The sequence below is a fragment of the Mus musculus genome, chromosome 6, assembly GCF_000001635.26.
Source record: "Mus musculus strain C57BL/6J chromosome 6, GRCm38.p6 C57BL/6J".
NCBI lineage: Eukaryota > Metazoa > Chordata > Mammalia > Rodentia > Muridae > Mus > Mus musculus.
Window position 1 is genome coordinate 108,429,819 of NC_000072.6, and position 15,938 is coordinate 108,445,756.

The 15,938-nt window shown below is 43.6% G+C and overlaps 1 protein-coding gene across 19 annotated transcripts in view; it reads left to right on the top strand.

The window, feature by feature from the left end:
• The window catches only part of Itpr1 (inositol 1,4,5-trisphosphate receptor 1), a 338,034-nt gene that overhangs the window by 216,736 nt on the left and 105,360 nt on the right, over positions 1 to 15,938 (top strand). For 7 of the 19 annotated variants that reach the window (XM_006505623.1, XM_006505624.1, XM_006505626.1 and 4 more), the window contains 4 exons: positions 1,643 to 1,678; positions 2,828 to 2,878; positions 8,482 to 8,614; positions 10,679 to 10,869. In XM_006505623.1, the coding sequence (XP_006505686.1) occupies positions 1,643 to 1,678; positions 2,828 to 2,878; positions 8,482 to 8,614; positions 10,679 to 10,869 (411 nt within the window). The remainder of the gene's footprint in view (positions 1 to 1,642; positions 1,679 to 2,827; positions 2,879 to 8,481; positions 8,615 to 10,678; positions 10,870 to 15,938) is intronic. The other 12 variants (XM_017321407.1, XM_006505625.1, XM_017321408.1 and 9 more) reach the window with 5 other exon arrangements.

Consider the following 15,938-nt stretch of genomic DNA (forward strand, 5'->3'; position numbering starts at 1 on the left):
CTGAAAGTTCCTATCTACTCTCCGTAAAACAGTTTGCTCCCATTGCTCTTGCATTTTACCTGCTGGGATGTAAAAGAAAGACAATTTTTTAAATTGCACGACAACAGCTTTATTACGGGAATTTTGGCCGCTGTGGTGATCTGATTACTAACGTGGTTGCCTTGCGAGGCCCTGGAGCTCAGCACCCACCCCAGGTCTCACAGGGTCAGTCTTCAGGGCTGGCTTGTCACTGCACAGCCACCTTCTGGCTTAAGGAGAGGTGCACAGTGCACAGTGTCAGAGAGCAAGCAGGGGCCAAGGTCGTATGGTTACAGCATGAGCCCTGGCTTCATTCCTTGGCTCCAGCCTGTACCTTGCACCACTCAGCCATGCTGCCGGAGCGTGACTTGGGTCCAGGGCATCCCACATAGGATCTGATAGGTATGTCTGACATTGGTTCCCTGGTTCACGCACGTGTCCTTTGGCCAGGCTCGTGGCACTATCTTCATATGGAGCAGGAGACTTTTCTAGCCACACCCTTTTTGAACTATCCATTTATATACACACAGAGAGAGATAGAGACAGAGTTAGAGTTAGTTCATGTGTATCTTTTGCGTCTATCTTCCTCCATAGGGAAGAGATTTTGAAATAGTTTGGGGTGTTTACATGGTATGGCAGGAATGGCCCCAGGAAATGTACCTGTGACACCCCTAGGGGAACCATAAGGTTAAAGCTATCATGCTCAAAATGCAGAAAATCCTCTTGTCTCAGAGGTTGTAAAAGAGGATATGACATTCAGGAAGCCTCAAGCAAAGCCATCCACTGCAGGATGGGACATGGAGTGGCAGGGACAGGAGAGAACGTAAATCCGTAGGCAGTTTTGGTCCCAGGGGAGTGGCAGTGAGGAGCCTTGCCAAGCCTGAGCAGTGATGCTCTCTGTCCCTTTGGACCATCGCTGTGCCTCTCGAAAGTTCTGTTCCTGTCACAGTACAACGACCCTTCTCATTGCCCAGCAAGACCCCCATAACCAGCAGCTCTCCTTGGTGCTGAGTTAGCCCTTCAGTTTCCGTACCGCTGTAACGCACTACCTGGCTAAAGCAGCTTAAGGTGGACAAGGGTCATCTGGGCGCACAGTTGACACCCACCGTTGCTCAGAAGATACTGGTTCTAGCTACGGTAGATGCTCTCCAGGTCTCATTGTACCACGAATCAGAAGCAGCAGCGATGAGTGCTGGTGTTTAGCTGATTCTTCCTCTCCCTATTTACTCAGTATGAGATGGTTCCACTCAGAACTAGGGCAGGTCTTCTCAGGTAAACCTGAAAGTGCCTTCCCAGACACCCAGAAGTATATCTCCTGGGCGATCTGCAGTCTAGTCATTTTGATGGTAAAAAATTATAATCATCACAGTGATATTATTCTGTTTTCTAACTTTAAACCTGTATCTTTGATCAGTCATCTTTCCCACCACATTCCATTTACTTTAAACATCAAGTGATTGGTCCTGTCAACAGCCCAGTCCCATGTAACGGGTGATTCAGTGAAATCGCCTGTCTGTGACCTTCCTCTCTGTGTTTTTGTCCTTCAGTGTTGGTCTGCAGACTTCTCTGTGGTCTATAAAATGCAAATGCCATGACTAACATGCTTCGTTTTACTCCCAACTAGCTGCCACAGGCACCGGAAGCTGAGAACTCCACAGAGGTGTGTTGCCCACCTGCATTTGCAAATATAGCAAATCTGGGTGCTTCTGAGTTGTCCCAGTCCAGTGTGCGCATTGTCTTGACGAGCCGTCCGTTCGGGCGTTGGGCAGGGGAGGGAAGACTGTAGCAGGCTGGGGACTGATCTGCTGCTGCTTTGGGGGTAGAAAGTCCTCTGACAGTGGAGCCAGACTAGGTAAACTCCAGTGAGAGGATGCACCATTGGAGGGCTTCACTCTTAACCCTTTTCAGTCTGGACCTGAGAAAATCTGGAGTGTTAAGATCATTTCTGCTGTTGTACGGAACTGACTTCAGATCCTGTGCAAAGATCACACACTTTTGAAAATCTAGACAAGAATCTCTAGTTTTCATAGAAACCACCAAGAAAGTTGCACAAGGCAGTGTTTTCTGCTCCATCCTTCACAGTCACCGGCTACGCTGGCTAAATGAAGGACCAGAATCGATTCAAGTGAGTAAGATCAGAGAAACTGTTAGGGCAGGCGTGTTTCCAGGTGTGAAAGCTTGCTGTCAGAAACTGTGGTAGATTGCAGGAGTTCAGGCTGAAATGAAAGGTACTTTGTTGGAGAGAAGTTGATCGGAAGTGAGAAAAATCAAACACAAACGATAGAGCCCCTGGGGTGCAACGGGGATGTTTTCCCGGGGTCAGCCTGTCATATTCTAATCAGAGCTCACCACTAGCAGTTTTGATTAGAATCCCCATCTACTGGTGGCTTAGGGAGAGCTGTGGTCTCCTGTACGTGTCTGATCCATGCTGTATGTTTCAATGTCCTTACGCATGTGCTGTTCAGTACTGCATGTATGAAATCATAAGGAGCTGCCCGGTTGAGTCTTGCTTTACAGCCCCTTTTGGGTTAATATAACAGCATATCCTATAGAATTACCATTCGTTATCTTTGAAAAAACAATTGGCCCAAAAGCTCACTTGAAACAGTGTTGTGGGAGGTAGGATCGGGATGACGGTTAAGTAGAATCTAAAGTATTCATACCTTGGGAGAGAAACCACAAAACAAGAGAATTCTTTTATGTAACCTTGACTGTATATGAGCTCACAATGTATTTTGTTTGTGACTGATGCTGAAGATGGTAGTGTTTCCTTAGTGCCATACTTAAAATGGAATTTCTGCATGCTTAGCAGGAGCTTGAACCAAGTCCACCCCTGAGGCAACTGGAAGACCATAAAAGGGTATGTAGCCTTGAGTCTCTCGGGTTGGGAGCTGATGACTGGATCTCCCCCCCCTCAGCCACACAACTACGATTTAAAGACAGCTTCTGTCGGTGTTGCTATTGTCCAAACATGAATCGGCTTAGGACCGATCGTCCGCTGTATAGAGGTGAAGCTAACTAGCAGTTCTGTTATCTACCTGAACAGAACTCTGCACAACCAAGCTGCAAACAATAACCAAGTGAGCACCCCACACCCTCCTTCCCTGAGATGGTTTTCTAAACAGGTGATGGGAGAGCTTTGTGCTTCTGTAGTGACTAGTGATCCTTCCAGCTCGCTCACAGTAAACACAAAGGCATAGTGTCAACAGAGCGGAATTACACCACCCAGCTAACTGTGAGTGCGCTAACTTCCTCCTTTTCCCTTCAGCCAGTTTTTTTTACCTGTGCAAGTGTGTGTCCCAACAAACACATGCAAATTCTCATCATTGGATTGTTCGTAGGTGCACAGCCTTCATAGTTGGCTATTGTTATTTAATGTTACATCTCAGCCTTTGGTGGGCAAGGAAAGCTAAGTCTTTGAACACTAGCAGGCACATAAAGCTCCCCCAAATTAGGGAAGGGTTTGTCATTTTTCCTTCTTTGAAAAGGAACAAAATAAATGTATGTTTGCATAGATTCTTAGAAGAGGAATATGCCTAGGACAAGGGATTGATACTTTCTTACAATGCTGGCTATGTATTGTCAAAGAATTTTCTAGAATATATATACATACATATACACACATATGCATGAACTTGCTGACCAGCATTGGTTTTCCACATTATCCATTTCTAGAGAAGCTGGGCATCTCGGTTTTATGAGAACTTATTCAGTATTGTGTAAGACATATATATATATATATATATATATATAGAGAACTTATTCAGTATTGTGTAAGACATATATATATATATATATATATATATATATATATATATATATATATATATATATATTCCTCTGTGTCATTTTTGAACAAAGTATATGCTATCCCAATGGCAAGGCTTTTACTCCCATGCCACAAGTTAGGAAAGTTGAACCTCAGAAGTTTAGCATATTACTTTGTAAAGGCTGCTATGGGGTTCTGGTCATTTGTGCCATGAAGAGTTTATTTCTGAGATAAATGGCTGAGGTATCTATGCCCTGTTCACATCCAACCCCTCCGCTGTCCCTCTGCCTTTCAGATTTTGTTCTGTTTTCCTGCCTTGATAGAGAAGTAAGTTTTGTGATTTCTGCAGCTAAGGAATAGTTGACAGGAAGTTTGCATTTAGGCCAAATTTGGAACATGATACCCCTCTAACAGACTGTAACCCCCGCGGCTCACTGACTAGGGGCATATTACATTCACATCCTTTCCAGGATTTTACCAACTAGTGAAGAATTATTCTATATCTTAGAAGTAGATACCCAGCAAAGCTACCCAGCCATCCTTCATGCCCTAAGCTTCTCAAGGGACTCAGCATCAAACAACAACAACAACAACAACAACAACAACAAATCATTGGTATTAGAGTCAGATGTAGTTCTCCTTGGCTAGGTATTAGCTGTCTAATTTGTATGTTATGTCACGTCTCTTTGCCCTGGTTTCTCCCACTCTACAGTGGGAATGACACTAGTCTCGATTCCTTAGTACAGTAACACTGAGCCATGCACTAATATAAATATAAAAGCTCTAAGCCCAGTGGCCGAAGCGTTTGAGAGTTTCACATTGTTTTTAACCTAGCAGTTTGAAGTGCTTGAGTGATTTTGTAGACAGCAAGGTTAAGAAAAGGGAGAGTTTTTTTTTTTTTCTTTTCTTTTTGTTTGTTTGTTTTAATTCAGGTGCTGTTGTAAGTACTAAGACGTGAGAGGCTCAAGGTCTAAGAGGTGATCTTGCCTAAAGCACAAGCTCTTTTAGTGGTTGGAACTGAGGAACCCAAAAGGCCACCTCCATCTCTTTTGGAAGCAATGCATTGACTCTTGGATACCTTGCTCAACACATAGCTATATTCCCACTCAGCTCATTAGCAGCTCAGCAGGACAGGAGCTCTGGGCTGATGTGTGCCCATTGTCATTATCTAACTCGACACTTACTACAAATGAAACTTCCTCTGAAGTTTTGTTTTCCTCAATCCTAGGTAATACTTACTATGTGTAGAATTTCTTACCTGAGGACAAATGTCTGGTATTTGTCTTCATGCTCTAGATGCCATGGGGGAAGCGAGGAGGGAGAAAAAAAAATCTATACTCCTACAGCTCAGTGCCAAAGCTGCAGTGACAGTACCGGGGGATCTCTGTCTTCTCCTTTGCAGTCGGTTGCTGTAGCCTGGTACATGGCAAACAGCTTAGCGCTCGATGTTGAGTAATTCCAACCAAGATGATTAGGAAGGCTTTTCTCTAAAGATTTTAACGTTGCCTAAATTAAGACAGTGGCTCAGAAAAACACTAGAGATTTATATAACTTTTGATAATGATAATTCACAATCCTCTCCTGTCCTCTTTTATCCAGAATCCTGTCTTCTTTCTGTACAGAAGAACAAAGCAACTTTAATACATTATTTAAGAATAAGCCAAAACAATTCCTACCCCCTCTGTTCTTTCTATATATTTACATTTCTCTATGTGTGCGTGTGTATGCACACAAACACACACACAAATACACACACACTCTCACTGATATGAGATTAATATATACCACAAATCGTATAATAAGAATGGGGAAAGTTTGTGGGTGGAATGTGTTCTACAGCCTCCCCCAATAATGAGCACATTTCATGATATTATGGGGGAAAATGTACCATTTGATGCATCTGTTGCTATGGTAACTGCTAGGGTTTTTCTGTCGAGGAGAGGCAGGATGCAAATGTGCAGTCCCTCTGTATCACTTGGGCATCCGGGCTGCATAAACACAGACTTCCTGTGCAGAGCCCACATGTTCCCTTCTTCTTCACCTCCTGCCTGAGTGATGGCAAACAGACCCCAGTGCTGCTGCTCCCAACCCCAAAATCAAGAGTTGGAAAGAAAACAAGCCTGGGAGGCGAAAGCCTGAGGCCTCTGGTCCAAAGTGGAACTGCTGTGTAAAGGTCAGGCGTGCACATTTGCTGACTGCCTCCCATCGCTCTTCTTCTGATTTGACCGCCCAGCTCAGCTGTCTTCCTGACTCTTCTCTTGATGGCAACATAGATGGGCTGAGAGCTCGGTGGCAGATCGGAGGTCTCTTCACAGCTGCGAGGGGATCTAGTCAGAGGCTTCTGAGCCTTTGCATAGGTTCAGCCTTTCCCCAGACTCTTCTCATCAAACTGGTAGCATACTTTATGTCAGGCTCCTTTTAAACAGGGGTTATATTTAATCTTTCATTCAGCTCAGAGGTAACCTGTCTTCCCCATTTCTTTCTTCTTGGATATTTCTTTCGAATTTATTTTCTCCCAGAGTCAGCTTTTAAGTCCCTGGTTTCCCAGTGACAGCTTTGGGGAATGCTGATTGGCTTGCCCAAGCCCCTGGGATAGTCAAGGCTGCATCTTTCTATCAAGATGGGGTTTTCTGAGCCGTGAAACAGCTCGGTGCCGGAACTGTTTCTCCCTAGCAGGGCATTTCATTTTGAAGGTACTTTAAACACTGCAAGTGACTTCCTTGCTGGAAACCGTCTTGGCATTATGGACTTTCTGGTGGTCCAGGTGGGAAATGAGTCTCATAAGCAGACAGGAGAAAATGCTCTCCCATTTGGGGGAAGGGGGATAGAGAAGGGAAAATTGAGGTTTTAGGGTCCCCCCCCATTTCCTGCACATTCATGTAAAAATCAGCACCAGGCTTCTAGCACCTTCCCCTCTCCTGGTTTGCTTCATCCATGTTTGTCCCTGTGGGTTCTGGCATAAATTAACAAAGGAGATAAATGTGGCAGCATAGCCCTAGTGATTGATAGACTTTTCCAGTTGGCAGGATCCAGGCTTCTGCCTTTTCCCTTTCTTCCTTGACTGCCTGCTTCTCTCAGGACAACCCCCCCCAATCTGCCCCCCCCCCTCCAGCTTGTTTCACAACCCTTCCCCCAGTCCCAGACCTATTCTCAGCACTTCTTAACAAATCACTTTAAATTCTACTGACTCATGCTTCAGTCCCAGGTCTCCTCGGAGCGCTTGACTATTTTAGAGACCTGCTAGTTCTCAGCACCTCCCTCTGCCAGACTCCCCACGCCTCTCTCTCGCTACCCTGGAGGAACTCCAGGCCATACTACTTTGCCCCTAGGAAACAGTCCCTGGGAAATGTGCAGTCGCTGGCCCAGGACTCCCTTAGGATTGGGGTGGGAAAGGTGTTAGATAGAGCAAGCTCACCCCCCAATGCTGCATGCATCCTCCTGTGGCAGAAGAAATCAGATTGCTTCTGTCAGAGTTCTAAGAAAGGGCCATTATGTCCATACTGTTTTGTTAATGATTATATTTTTTAAGCTTTTCATTAGGAGAACCTTGAAATATGTATTAAAGGAATAGGAAGAGTTTGGGGAACTATCTATAACTCAACTGCAGCTATCAGCTCCTGCTCATTCTTACCTCTTCTGTCTCTTCCTTATTTCTCTTTCTCTTGTGCTATTTTTAAGCAAATCATGGTGGCGGTTCGTGCATATTGCTTACTTTTGATCTGTGTATCTCGCACTTATCCAGCTTTCTCAACGTTCCTAATTCAGCCCCTTAAAAATGTCCCTCATGCTGTGGTGACCCCCCAACCATCAAATTATTTTCATTGCTTCATAACCATAATGTCGCTACTGCCACAATTATGAATCATAAGCATCTGTGCTTTCCAATGGTCTTAGGTGACCCCTGTGAAAGGGTCATTTGACCCCCAAAGGGGTCATGACCCACAGGTTTGGAACCACTGCCTATTTCCCATATCATCCTTCTCTGTCCTCACCATGTGGCCCCATCAGCCTTTGTAAGAAAGGCTTGCTGTCAACTGTCATATCAGCTTACACTCTTACTGTGAGATCTTATTACTTCTTGGGCCAGGCATCGTGTCACACATCTTTAACCCCAGCACTTGTGAAGTAGACAGAAGGACCCAGAATTCAAGATAATCTTTGACTACAGAGTGAGGTTAAAGCCACCCTTCTGTTGCACACTGCCTCACATACAGTTCCCCTTCTTCACACCCTCAGGAATAAACCTGGTGCCTGGGTAGCATTTTTTTTTAATATACTGCTATGTGGAAGCTGACCTGTAAAATTTGCAGTTTGCCCAAATTTTATCAGCTTAACCCAAAGGGCTTTTCATTTGTTTTTTGTGGCTGCTAGTTGCCCTTCAGAATTATTGTTCTGTCTTTACCATTGTGTGAGGGGGTACTTCAGAATTTAATAGTGTAGATTGATACTAATTCTTCAATCAATCAATCAATCAATCAATAAATCATGTTCTGTTCCCTGAGAAAATATTGGAAGTTGACTTCAAAGTTTCTTAAATGCTTTTTATTAATCTTTTTTTTTCCACTGAGTGAAACTCTGTTGAATATACCTGAATATCCTGTGTATGTGTGTAGGTTTTTTTCTTCAATTTAAATATTAATCACTCAATTATGCTTTAAATTCGAAATCTGATTTCATTATCCTGTTTAAATTAGGGTGAGGCACTCCGACAAATTTTGGTCAACCGTTACTATGGAAACATCAGACCTTCAGGAAGAAGAGAGAGCCTTACCAGCTTTGGCAATGGCCCACTATCACCAGGAGGACCCAGCAAGCCTGGTGGAGGAGGTAGGCTCCGTGCTGTGCTAATGAGCATCTTGTGTGAACTGAGCATGTCACAAGGAGCTGTCTGCTTTTGCTTGACAAGTTGAAACTTAGATGTATGGAAGTTTTTTGGTTTTCTTTGTTTCTGAATTTGTTTCTCTTTGTTGTTGTAACTTCTTTTGTGTTTGATGAAAGATCGGTGTGCTACATGAACATGTTTCCCTATAGCATAGCATTTCTATGCAGGTATGTTTTCCATACATCCTTTGCCGTTCTTCCCCAAGCTGTGACCCTCTTGCTGATACTCAGATGATGTGGGAAGCTAGATTTCACTGTCTGTTGTCCTGTGCTCATTAGGAGCTGTGCTTACCCATAAGCTGATGAGGATGATGGCAGCCAAGATGGTGAAAGCTAGCATTTATTATGTGCCTGCTGAATGCTCTGAGGGCTTTCCCAAACACTCTGCAAGTTACCCCTTTACAGGACAAATACTATTTTTTAGCATAGTTTAACAGAAAAACAAAAGTCTATTTCAAACCACACTTACACACATGTGAGCACACACAAAGTTCATATCACATATATATATGAACTTATATATATATATATATATCACATATATATATATCACATATATATATATATATATATCACATATATATATATATATATCACATATATATATATATATATATATATATGTCACCCAGTGCTCAAGACACAAAAGTGAGTTGTCGAGATATAATTTTGGGGTTGTGGTATTATGGGGCAGATTCAGATCCTTAGGAAGGTCCATGCAATACATAAAAGACATATTGTTTAGGTGAAAGAGATGGCTCTATAATTAAAAGCACTTCTCACACAGGTAGAGGACCCAGATTTATTTAGTTCCTAACATTCATGGTAGAGCACAGCCATCTGTAACTTTAGTTCCAGGGGATCCAATACACTCTTCAAACACCTTAGGACACAAGGCATTCTTGTGGTGTACTTAAGTAGTACAGTCAGGTTAAAACCCTCACACACATAAAAGAAAACACATCTAATTTTTTTTTTAATAATCCTAGTACTTAATGTTCTTATCCTAGTACCTTGTGGGTAGGGTGTTTGGCTTTCCTCTGATGAGAACTTGAGGTCTGTCCGATTCGAAGGGCTTTGCAGGTTTCAGTGATGATGCAGTTCCTGGACACTCCAGAGATGGCACTCATCTTCTCAAACCCCCAATAGCCCATGATTCTTGCAGGACCATTTCTCAGGCCACAGCTCATGACTGTTTCTCTGTATCATCTGAGATGGGTTTTGGACAGATTCTTGAGGGAACTGGAAGGTATCGCAATGGGGAAAAGTGTCTGTATAGGCTGCCTTACAGCTCCGGCAGCTGATGCACCGGTATTAGGACTGCAGGGGAAGTAGCTCCTCTGCTGAGCTCTGGACAGAAAGAGTGATAGATGGTATTTTGCATACTGGAGTTAATCAGTCCGCTTTTCTATGTTTTATTGTTTCAGTTATTACTAATAATAACTGAAGACATGTTCTTAAATATGAACTTTCCAAAAATAGCCATCCCACTGAGTGCCATGGGCCCTTTCTTCTTCACTGATTGATCTTGTCTTTAGAGCTGTGAAGAGGGGGACTTCGTTTGTTCACCCCTCCCCTTCCCCCAGCTCTTGACTTCATGCCAAGCACTGCCTTAATACTTGGTGAATAAATGAATGAATGAATGAATGAATGATGTCAAAGAAGGAGTTTGTTAGAAAGAAGGCCAGTGGTGATTGTTTTCGGTAAAGCTTTTCCAGGAAGAGTCTTAAGAGATGTTTCCTTTTGATTTGACTCTTAAACAAATTATGCCCCAAGTCTTCTTATTTTAAGATACCATATTGGCTGAATGGTTTGGGGTCACTTGATGAAAATGTATCCATTTTCCTTCATTTTGCCTGCCTGAGTTCAGTACCATGTTTGCCACTTGTAAATTTAGGTGTCCTGAGACAGACACCTACTATTTAGAGCATTAAAGGTTGGCACTTAGTGAAAATGCAAATCTCTCATAGCTTTCAATGTCTTAATAAGAGTAATATTCTGCCTTTCCAGGGGGAGGTCCTGGATCTAGTTCCACAAGCAGGGGTGAGATGAGCCTGGCTGAGGTTCAGTGTCACCTCGACAAGGAGGGGGCCTCCAACCTGGTCATCGATCTCATAATGAATGCATCCAGTGACCGAGTATTCCATGAAAGCATTCTGCTGGCCATCGCACTTCTGGAAGGAGGCAACACCACCATCCAGGTAGGATGCTGATGAGACAGCTGGTGCCGTACCCTAGTTCTGAGGGCCAAGTCCCCAGGCTGAGCCTTGGTCTCAGGAGGGAGACCTCATTTTTCTCATGCTGTGACTATTCTGTCTTTTCAAATATAGTTCCAAAGTATACGGTCTGTTTGAACTGCAGTGTAGGTATGCTGTAACATGTATCAAATGGATGGATGATTAAAGGTTTGTTTATGGTCTTTATTCAGGAATATAGAAGCTCTTGTCATTAGACAAGCAGAAAAGTGTTCAGACTTGTGTTGTTTAGAAGATGTAAAATGTTTTCCTGTCCGTAGGCTCTGTAACTACGGTTAACTATAAACTCTACCTTTAAACTGAAAGTTCAATGAAACAAATGACTAATAGGGAAAAGAGACTTAGGCTAGGTTAGTCAAAGATAGATAAATGACGTTTCTGTTGACTGTACATCTTTAAATGATATTTAAAATATTAATATGTTGCCAGGCGTGGTGGCATATGCCTTTAATCCCAGCACTCGGGAGGCAGAGGCAGGCAGATTTCTGAGTTCGAGGCCAGTCTGGTCTACAAAATGAGTTCCAGGACAGCCAGGGCTATACAGAGAAACCCTGTCTCGAAACAAGCAAACAAACAAACAAACAAAATGTGTATATGTGTTATTAAAATAATATTTAAACAATATTAATTTGGGCAAATGTCCTTGAATGGACCATTAAAAAAAGAGAGAGAGATTTGCTTCCTTTATGTGCATTATGTGCCTGTGTGAGTTTATATACATAATATGCATGCAGGTACCAACAGAGGCCAGAAGAGGGCATCAGATCCCTTGAACTGGAATTACTCTTGTAAGCCACCATTTTTCAGTTTCAGGATCTAAACCTGGATCCTGTGTTTAAAAAACAAAGAAAGAAAGAAATAAACAACAACAACAAAACCCTCTTCTTTCTAGCTCCACAGAGTTCATTTAAAGGAGCCCAAATGTGTGTGTGCGTATATGTGTGTGGTACAACTTTTACATACGAGTGGCTTTTTCTTTCATTTTTCTGTCCTTTAAGTTAGGATCTTCCTGGGTGGTGCAGGCTGACCCTGATTCCTGGATTCAGATAGTTCTTTGCCCTCATCTTTCCTAGCAGCAGGATTACAGGCACAATTATGATATTATGCTAGACTAGAAATGGCATTTAAAATGATTGTTTTTATTTTAAAAATTGTGTGTTTATGAGATAGGTCTCTCCATGTAGTAGGCTTACCTGGAATTCACTGTGTAGACCAGACTCCTGATGATCCTCCTGCCTCGGCCTCCTTAGTTTTAAGCCCTTTAACCATTTTTAACATCCCATTCTGCCTGAGTCTTTCTTTCATTGTGAGCGTACTGAATGAGGCCTTTTTTGGAACTATGTACCTATGAACACAGACTCACACTCATTTTGATCCAAACTTTGTTCAGGTTAATTCATATAATAAAAGGTTTTTCCCCTCTGTCTATATTCGACCTGATACTTTCTTGGCTTTACATTTAAATTCAGAACATATACTCTTAGAGTATCTTCCTATATCAGAAAAGGTTGTTTCTCTCTAAGGATAGATGTGTTCTGGGCCAAGACACTGACTTAGCAAACACAGGATGGGTTAGACTTTAGCCTCTGCTCACTCTTCCAGCCTGGAACCCTGTCCCTTGCATAACCCACTGCAGGGGCCCTTCTTTCTGCCCTCCAATCCCTACTTGACCCAACACACACTTCAAAGTTTATTATGCACAGAGATTTGTGGCAATGAGTTACTCACCCGTGCCAGTGGCAAAGTCTATTGCTTGTCTGAGTAGTCACATGCACACATGAGTTCGTGAGTCATGATATATTGAGACTGCTGTTAAGTTTTATCTGGGTGTGAGAATGGCTGGATTCATGGGCCCTTGCCCTTGTTGGGGTACACTTCCTGCTAGTGCTATATGCACAGTGTCAGGTCCCTGTGTTGCCATGGTAGCAGTGGTCTTAGATCGCCTGTGGTCAGATCAGTTGATCTAAATATCCACTTGGTCAGGCAGATGTTCTACCAGCTGATCCACATGCCCAGCCACCTCCTCGTGTGTGTGTGTGTGTGTGTGTGTGTGTTTTATAAAAGCTTTACTAATTGAAGAAATCTAAGAATTTCTGAGGTTGTTTTCAAAAAAAGAAAAAACTTGAATGTCTAGCAAGGACAAGAAGCTACATGTAAGAACAGAGTCTATGGCTTCCCAGTGAAAAGGGGTTGGGCTGGGGAAACCACTTGTTGACAAAGGTAATGAGGAGATATCTCTAGATAATAGTCAGACAGACAGTCAGACAGATAGACAGATCAGTATAAGGAGATAAGAGTTTGTGAAGAGTTTTCTGGTGACCTGTGCTTTCAAGGAGTGGGCATAGGATTACAAGGTTAAAAACTAAACATGAGGCCCCCAACATGGGAAGATTGGTTAACAAGGCCCAGAGGAATGTGAACAGGATCGGGTCCGCGAGACTGAAGAGCACTGTGTAAGAGAGCATAGAGAGCCCGGATGAGAATTGAGATTTAAATGAGAAGCAATGTACCACACTAAGGAGACTCAAAACTATCATTTAGGGCTCTAACTCTGTCATCAGAGGGTACGTAAGAGACAGTCAGTAATTCACAGTTAATCTACTGGCTGGGCGTTATGGTACACACCTTTAATACCAGCACTTGGAAGGCAGAGGCAGACAGATTTCTATGAGATCAAGGCCTCCCTGATCTACACAGTGAGTTCTAGGATGGTTAGAGCTAAATATAGACAGAGACACTGTTTCAAAAACAAGAACAACAAAAAACCAATTTGGGGTAACCCCAGTCCATGGGAAGTAGATGAAGGAGGAGGGAGCATTCAGTGTAAACCGCTCCACCATAGCAAGTTTAAAGGCCATGAGCCCCGGCCTCACTAAAAACAGGCGCTAGTAATATAGCTCTTAACTCATGTGCACAAGGGCCTGGGTTCCGTCCTCCTCACTGAGGAGGAAAATAAAAAGATACAAATGTGCTAAGTAGCAAATCTGTAGTGTTAACAATGCACAGCTCGAGGATTGATACAGGTAATGAAACTGCAGGTTGTATGAGAGCTATTAAAACAGCTATTTTTTCTGCTGTTGCCATGGAAACAAAAATAAATGTATGTGGAGTATGGGTGGATTGGCTTCACTGTAGTAAGTTTTGTCCTGTCTATACATGCGTCACAATATCATGTTGCATACCTTAGGTATACACAATGAAATTTATTTCTTGAAAAGGTTATATAGCAATGATATGGGGATGAGGTAGTAAGCCCCACCTTCTGATGACTCCGAGAACAACAATACTAGCTAAGGAAAGGATCTATAGGGGGCACAGGGGAGCCAACTGCATGCTAGAAAAACCTTCTTTATCTTTGTGTAGGTGACAGTTATGTGATTGTGTACATGGTTACACACTGAGCTCGAGGTGTGTTTTAACAAGTGATAAAGGAGGGGGGGAGGGAGAGAGGGAGGGAGGGAGGGAGAGAGAGAGAGAGAGGGAGGGAGAGAGAGAGAGAGAGAGAGAGAGAGAGAGAGAGAGAGAGAGAGAGAGAACGAGCCTAGACCTTGTTGGGACCCTGATGCAAGAGAGAAGAGGGATAGACTGCAGTGGGTGAAACTGACACCCTCTGCTGGGGCCAAGTCTGGACCCTGAGACTGAGCTGGCAAACTGAGTCCAGCTGAGAGGAGGGCAGACGTCCCTGCTGTCTCTGGAGGCTTTCTGTCCCAGGAATGAATAGATGCTCTGAGCCACCACGGGTGAGGGAATAAGGAAGCGTGGGGTGGCTCACAGGGATGAGACTGGCTCACTGCTGAGGTGGAATCTGGGGTTCTGGCAAGACGCCCTGTTTCTCAGAGCATCCGTCCTGACAGTGATGGAGAGGCAGACAGAAGCTGTTTTTCCTTGCAGCTCTTTATCTTATTCAGGAATTATGAATATTAGCTCCGTGTTTTCACACACTCATGACTCATGTGCTTTGTCGGAAGATGAGATGCTGCAATGAGGTCTGGTCAGCCACTCCTGATAGAAGCACTTTCTTTCTCTCCCTCTCCAGGGAACCAGGACACCAATGAGTAACTGGATCGGGTGTGGATAAGCTGTAGGCTTTAGCCAGTATGCGTGGACATAGCCTTCAGGTTCTAGCTTATGCTCCCTCTGCCTCACCCCTTTCTGAGACGACCAGGACCCCAGTCTGACCCACTACATGGTATCAGGCCTATGGTTCCAGGGACTGTTCTTCTAGCATGGAGTTGCCTTGAGAGATTCCTGCTTTGCCCCAAGCTTCTTTTCTCTGGAGGAAATAATTTAGAGCTAGGGTTGTGTCTGGGACCAGCTGAGGACAGGAACCCTAAAGACCCAGGGAAGGTGACTCAGAGTTTGGTCTTGCTGGCGAGAAGCCGGTTTAAAGTAGTAAATGACCAGCTGGGAGGCAAGTCTGCCCTCAGTTAGAACCGAAGTGGTGGTTATTAATGATTGCTGAAATAAACGCTGTGATCCATGAAAGACAGGGTCATCCTAACTGGAACTCACTGCCCATTACCACTTCCTGTTCTGTATGACGTGCACGTTCTCATGAAGGACAGCGTGCTGTGGCCAGATGGGTTTCCTGCTTTGTTCTTGCCAGTGCAGGTTGTCAGAAGGACAGCAGAGAGATACAGGCAGGGCTGTGTTTTAGGCTTGTGTTTAGAGTGCCATCGACCTACTCTGATTCGTTCACTGTCTTTATATCAAAAGGAAAGCAGCTTTCAAGTCCTGTATTGTGTGGGGTTCAAAATCTGTCTTTCAGTTCACGTTGCCCTGTCTGTTGTGTCAGCGAGCAGACAGGGACTTCTGAACCCTCGCAGCTTTAAAGCAAGACTTTTGTTTGTTTGAAGTCATATTAGCTGTTTAGTTATTTCCATGGGGAGTCCATTTCTGAAGTCATGAAAATAATTATTAAAAAATAGTAATGATTGGACAAGTGAGCCATAGGATGACACCCGTGTAGCAGGTACTCGGCAATGAAAGTATGCTAAGCCGGTAAGCAGTCAGTA